Source organism: Arachis hypogaea, chromosome 19 (assembly GCF_003086295.3).
Source record: "Arachis hypogaea cultivar Tifrunner chromosome 19, arahy.Tifrunner.gnm2.J5K5, whole genome shotgun sequence".
In the NCBI taxonomy this organism is placed as follows: domain Eukaryota; kingdom Viridiplantae; phylum Streptophyta; class Magnoliopsida; order Fabales; family Fabaceae; genus Arachis; species Arachis hypogaea.
Window position 1 is genome coordinate 28,493,153 of NC_092054.1, and position 6,214 is coordinate 28,499,366.

Genomic DNA, 6,214 nt, shown 5'->3' on the forward strand with positions numbered 1-6,214 from the left:
GCATCCATGTCCCAGGTTCCCCTTACCTTTCTTTATCTTTAATAGCATTTCTTTTGTCAGTAAGAGCATAAGTAAAACTACATTAAATCCAATAAATCAGAGGAATGAAAAGGTCAAAATAATGTCATAGTCCGTACTCCATATAATATCCTCACTTCCTGAATATAATAGGCTGTCTAGTTGAAAATGTGTACTATAATATATGTGCCCAAGATTTAGAAAAGAGATACTACAGTTGCAGTTTTCAAGATCTCATCCTCTAACATGCAAGATGATTATTAGGTCTCCATAACATTAGCTAGTAACGAGAAGAGTATGGCATTCTTATGTCTAATACAGTCCAAACTCTTACCAAATCTTATTCTTTGCATTTCTGGAAAAAGTTTATCCTATATTAAGGAACAAATTCATATATACTAGATTAAACTGCAAAAAAAAAAAAAAAAAAACCACGTGCACAAGCACCATTCCTAAAGGATGTAATGTATACATTCTAACCTAATAAATGCATCCATGACTAATTATACGACTTAATCTCGTGACTTTAAGGTCATACAAAGATAACTCTATCATTGCTCCAAGACTTCTCTTTTATCAAACTGCAAATAAATGAAGATAAATTTCAAGCCAGCATAACAGTACCTTTTTTGTTTGTTGTACAGTATTGTAAGACCCCATGTAATGCCACTGGTTTGAACTCTAACACTACCCTCCATGTAGGTTACAAGAGTATGATCAATAGCTGCAGGAAATGCTGTGGGGTCATGAAGGTAAACCCCTGCACAGAAAATAATTACAGTTAGTATTTCATATTATTAGGTCTCTTCCAATTCTTGAATGCACTTTGAAGACACACCGTCGGTGTTGTAGGCCTCACGATGATACGAGAAATACAGATCGAGAATTTTGGTCAAGTATTGAGCGAATTTTCCATTTGAACTTGCCAACTTTTCTCGATCAGAATCTAATCATCAAGTTTAGAGCATGATATTAGGCCAAAATGGATGAGAAAGAAGATAAATAATGTGTGCCATAATTAATAGCAGCTAAAAGCCATGCAGTTTTATGAAATTAAAATAGTGTTATTTAAGTTTTAGCAGTTTTGTGAACTCTGACTCCTCCAATCTAAGTACTAGTATCTTTCCCTGCCAATGCAATACATCTCTAACCTTGTATGCATTGATGAAAAAAGGGAGTGGGAATGGGGCAACAGAACGCTCAAGTCGAATTTCACAAAAGAATGGGAGGCTGAAAGAGAAGTATCAAATTTACTTTTGTACTTTATGTACGCTTGTATCTTATATTCTGTCCCATTGTTGTTCTGTGAGCATACTGATACAGAACCATGTAACCATTCAAATTCCAAGTTTCTTCAAATCCTCTCCCAACTCTTTAGGGTTCAGTTCTAACAAAATACAACACAAAATATCTGTCTAGCCTTAATACTTATAAAATTAAGCATACTACAGAACAAGATATGAGAAATAAATGTCAAAGACAAATTCATTGTAACATACCAATGCAATGCTTCATTAGAATAAAGATAGCTTCTAGTTCTTGTGGGGTAGACAGTAAATAATTGAAATATTTAACACAGCAGTAACTTTTCATTGATCAAAGAAAGTCTTGAATATTAGTTCAGTTGGGTAGACCTCTAAGTTCAGTTGAACTGAAACCTCTGTTATAGAAAACTCACAACTAAAATCTAAAGAATTCAACTAGAAAATCAACTATTTTTTAGCCAATATTAGACAATTTTTCTAAAATTATCCTTTTATTGTAAATTCTAATTCTAAATCCTAAACTCTATAATTTCCAAAAAGTGAAAGTTAAGAAAGTAATTTTATAATAAAAAACATGCCTAATTTTAACTAATTAAAAGTTGATTTTATGTACTTACTTTTATCTAAAATATAAATGTTAAAATAGGTTTAGCACCTCCTCATGCTAGATATGATTTGAGAAAGTATAAGAAAATAAAGTTGTATCCTACTAACAACTATAGCTTCTGGTCTAGTGGTAAACACTTGACCCAACAAAAAAATTTTTCATAAAGATAGGACCAATGAATTAATGGTTAAAAATTTTAAGAAAAAATTGAGTGAAGAAAACTTTGACAGAGCGTGTACCAGTCAATACAACTTGGTGGGTAACATTTATCCCTAATGTTAGTATATCCACTCCACTTATGAACACAAAATCTGCCGCATCTGGATCACCAAATATCTGGAATCAAACCCAACTAAAAGAGTGAGATAAAGAGAGAAATGACCCATACACAGATGTAGTTGTTTATTTATTTCATCTTGGTGTATATTATTTCAATTTTTCAAACCAAATATACTAATAACTTGGAGAATGCACAATTGCACTTGGTGCGTGCTAATAAACTAAATGCAAATCAAACAATGATATAACTATAAACATAATAAAAGGTAATATATGATAAGACTTTGACTAATTAGCTTATTGATCTTGATATAGAACAAGTGCCTATCATTCCATTCCTTCTCCAACCATACAAAAAAGCATGTATGAGGCAAAGCTTGAGTTATTTCTTCTTTCAATTTCAGAGAGGAATGGGGCAAAGGTGCAATGAGTTTCTGAATAATGATAAGAAATATAACTCTATTTTTTAATGTTTACAGAAATTATATTTTTACCCCTCTTATAAAAATATTTAATTATAAAATTGCCCAACTTTAGTTAAGATATTAACTCTTATTGAGTTAACTTAACTCAAACTAAAACTAAACATCCAATTAAAATGTGCCACGTCACGGGAGATAATTTACATGTTGATTTAGAGGGGGTTGGGTAGAACTCATCATATATATATATATATATAAAAGCTAATCTAATCAAGATAATGGAAATTGAATCATGACAATTGAGATTTTGAATAAGAAGTAAGGTTGGAAAAATAGTTGGATGATTTTGAATTAATTTCTTTATACTTATCTATTTAGGAGAATAATAATATAAGTATTTATCTTATTTAATTTACAATACTCCTATTTTAACCATTTTATTTATAATTATACTATAGCATTGTAACATGTTAATTTTTATTTATCATATATGAATTTGTAACATAATTAAAAATTATAGAAAAATATTTATACAAAATATAATATAAAATAATAAAATATGAGTAATGATTAAGAGATTTAATCTATCTTTCTAATACTTAAATGAGTAAAAATTTAAATGTATATGTTATTTTTTTAAAATATTAAAAAGATTAAAAATACAAAACTTTATTTATTTATAAATTAAGAGAATAATTAAAAAGATGAACTAAGACTTTTAATAATTTTTAAATAAGTTATTAAAGAATAAACTTAAAATATACTAATAAAAACATAAATTGAATAGACATTTTTCATATATCAAACAAGTTTAATATATAACATTTTTTATAAATGACTCTAACAAGAGAGATGCATGAAAATTGGTTAGAGAGGGCACATATCAGCAAGTTTGACGTCAAAATATTTTGAATTTTAGAAATAGAAAAATAAATAGTGTCACTTTAATTTTGATAATGTCACTCTTTTTCTTTTTACAAATTTTATGTACCATATAATGTAAACAATTACGTGAAATGGCATTATAAAAATGAAGGAGAATTATCATATCTATGATGCATAATCTTCTCTTTCTCCCACTTTGAAATTGAAATTCTAGCAATAATGTTGCAACTCCTGTTGAATGTAATTTGGTGCATTGACATTTCTCCAATACTTAGAATGAATATTTTTCGACTCTATGCAAAATAAAATTTTTAATTGGGGAGCTGACCTTAAATGAAGAAGAATCTAGGATTTTATAATGACAACATTAACCTCCGAAATCACATTGAAACAGCAATTAATGATGCCATTCTGAAATTGATGATTGGTCAAAAGTGTCAAATAAAACTAAATTTTTATCAAGTCCCGAACGAAATGAACAAGTATGTATGTTGGGAAAAGAAATCTTCTTACATCACCACGAAATTGCATATATGATCATTTATTTTTATTGTATATATTATTTATTAGAGAATTTATTTGTGACTAAATATATTATTTAAGTTAACTATTGTTTATTTAATTCTTTTATTTATTCAAATAATTTTATATTTAGAGAATATTTTATTGAAATTAACTAACTTATCATCATTTATACAAAACTAATTATTATTTAGTTCAATGTTCTATATTTTTATTATTTATCAATATGTATTTTCAGTTTATTATTGCTCAAATATTATTTGACTACATAAAATGAAAAAAATAAATCTCTGTAACTAAATCCTTTCTTATTTTAAATCTCTTTAAATTTGGCTGAAATAAATAATTATTACCCTTTTAGCCGAGTCAGTTTCAAGCATGTAATCACGATTATTGTTACCCTAAACTAAAGAAGAAAAATAAATGAAAAGTAGGATATTAGATGTATAAAAAATAAAGAAGAAGAAGAAATCGATGATGATAAAGATTTATTACTAATTACAAATGATAACTTGTATGTGGAAGTGCAAGTGACATTGCACTTATTTGTGGGAATGGATCCTCTCAATTTTTTTTAATTAAGAGAGTAAAATGTGATCTCTAACCTTTTAATTTTTTATATTTCTTTTTGGGTCTTACCAATAAAATGTATAATAAGAGATTACACTTCACTCTCTCAAGTAAAAAAAATTGAGAGAATCAAATCTCCTTATTTATTTAACATTGCACGTCCGCAAACAGGATCTCGTATATTCATTCACGGCACGATCATCTGGCACAAGAAATCCAAATTTTTAAATAAATAATTAATTAATTATGTAACAGAAAAAACTAATCTCAACTTTCTTCTTAAATTTGAGAAATATGCATGACATTATATATTTAAACTATATCGCAATTATGTAACAATAATAAGAACAAAAAATTAGAAAGTAAAAGTATGAATACATACCTAATTTGTCTTCAACTGATTTGGACAAAGCACACGCTACAATGCAGTAGGAATCATATGGTTAAGATTAAAGGGTATCAAATTATGCATACAATCGCTTATACATAGACTTAAGCATACTCCCAAAAGAGATGGATTTGTTTTTTTATAGCGCATTTTAAGACATATTTGCCTTTCCAAAGAAGTTTTTTAAAGTTAAAGTCTGGTTCAAAATTTTTTTTGTAACAATATTTTCATCTTGTACTAGTACTAACATAGATATAACCACTATAGCAACACATTTTTTCATGTCACAAGATGATGTTATAACACTTTCTTATGACGTGTAGCAGTATTTCTAATTTTATGGTTGTTTGAATTTTAGTGACATGATTGTACTCAATTTATAGGTGGATAAAGGTATATCTTTTAATAACCTTTTATTGTTATTTGTGTAAAAAATGAATGAGTGTAAATGGCAATAAATATTTTTAAGAAATGAATTAGCTTTGTGAATTAAATATATATTGAACAAATCAATATCCAGAATTTTTTTTTTATTTATGTTTTCTATATCTAATATCATTCGGCATATATAAAAGATTAATCACCAAATCAGTCATTTGTATAAATATACATGTTAGAATACAAAATATATTAAAAATGAATTAAACTATATATATATTTATCGGTAATGTTAGGGAGACAATATTTAAAGTTACCTTATATAACATAACATCCATAATTTTATACCTATAATATTCGTAATTACATATTTATTACATCTAAAATTACACAATTATTCTAGCGATAATTAATAATAAATTTTAAATAAGGCAAGTTTGGGCTATTTTTTGTTTTTCAAATATTATTCTATATTTATATACAAATACATGATTACGGATTTGATGATTGACTTTTTTGTGCACATAGTATTTTTTAGATTTAATTACTCTATTGGTCACTATAATTTTGTCAAATTTACAATTAAATTTCTATACTTTTTTTTGTAACACCCTACCACACTAAGCTTTACGCTTCGTAAAACGAAGATGGTGTGGTATTACGACCTCTAAAATAAAAGGAGTACATATAATAGCAGAAGAATTATAATATGTGTAACACCCTACCATACAGAGTCTTATGCTTAAGTCATAATTCAGAGATGGCAAGGTATTACGACCTCTAAAATAAAAATTTAGTACGTATATTAGTATGAATGATGTTTATAACTAGGAGCCTTTGAAGGAAAAAGGGGTAAACAAAAATCGTGACTCGAAAAGCG

At 27.3% G+C, this 6,214-nt stretch overlaps 1 protein-coding gene across 1 annotated transcript; it reads right to left on the reverse strand.

The window, feature by feature from the left end:
* Positions 1-234: 234 nt before the first annotated feature.
* On the reverse strand, positions 235-5,672 carry LOC140182221 (probable uridine nucleosidase 2). The gene is made up of 4 exons (XM_072228361.1): positions 5,652-5,672; positions 2,130-2,226; positions 857-964; positions 235-778 (listed from the first exon to the last, which is right to left on the reverse strand). The coding sequence occupies exons 1-4, from the start codon at positions 5,670-5,672 to the stop codon at positions 570-572; spliced, it is 435 nt and encodes a 144-aa protein (XP_072084462.1). The 3' UTR covers positions 235-569.
* Between the last annotated feature and the right edge of the window lie 542 nt (positions 5,673-6,214).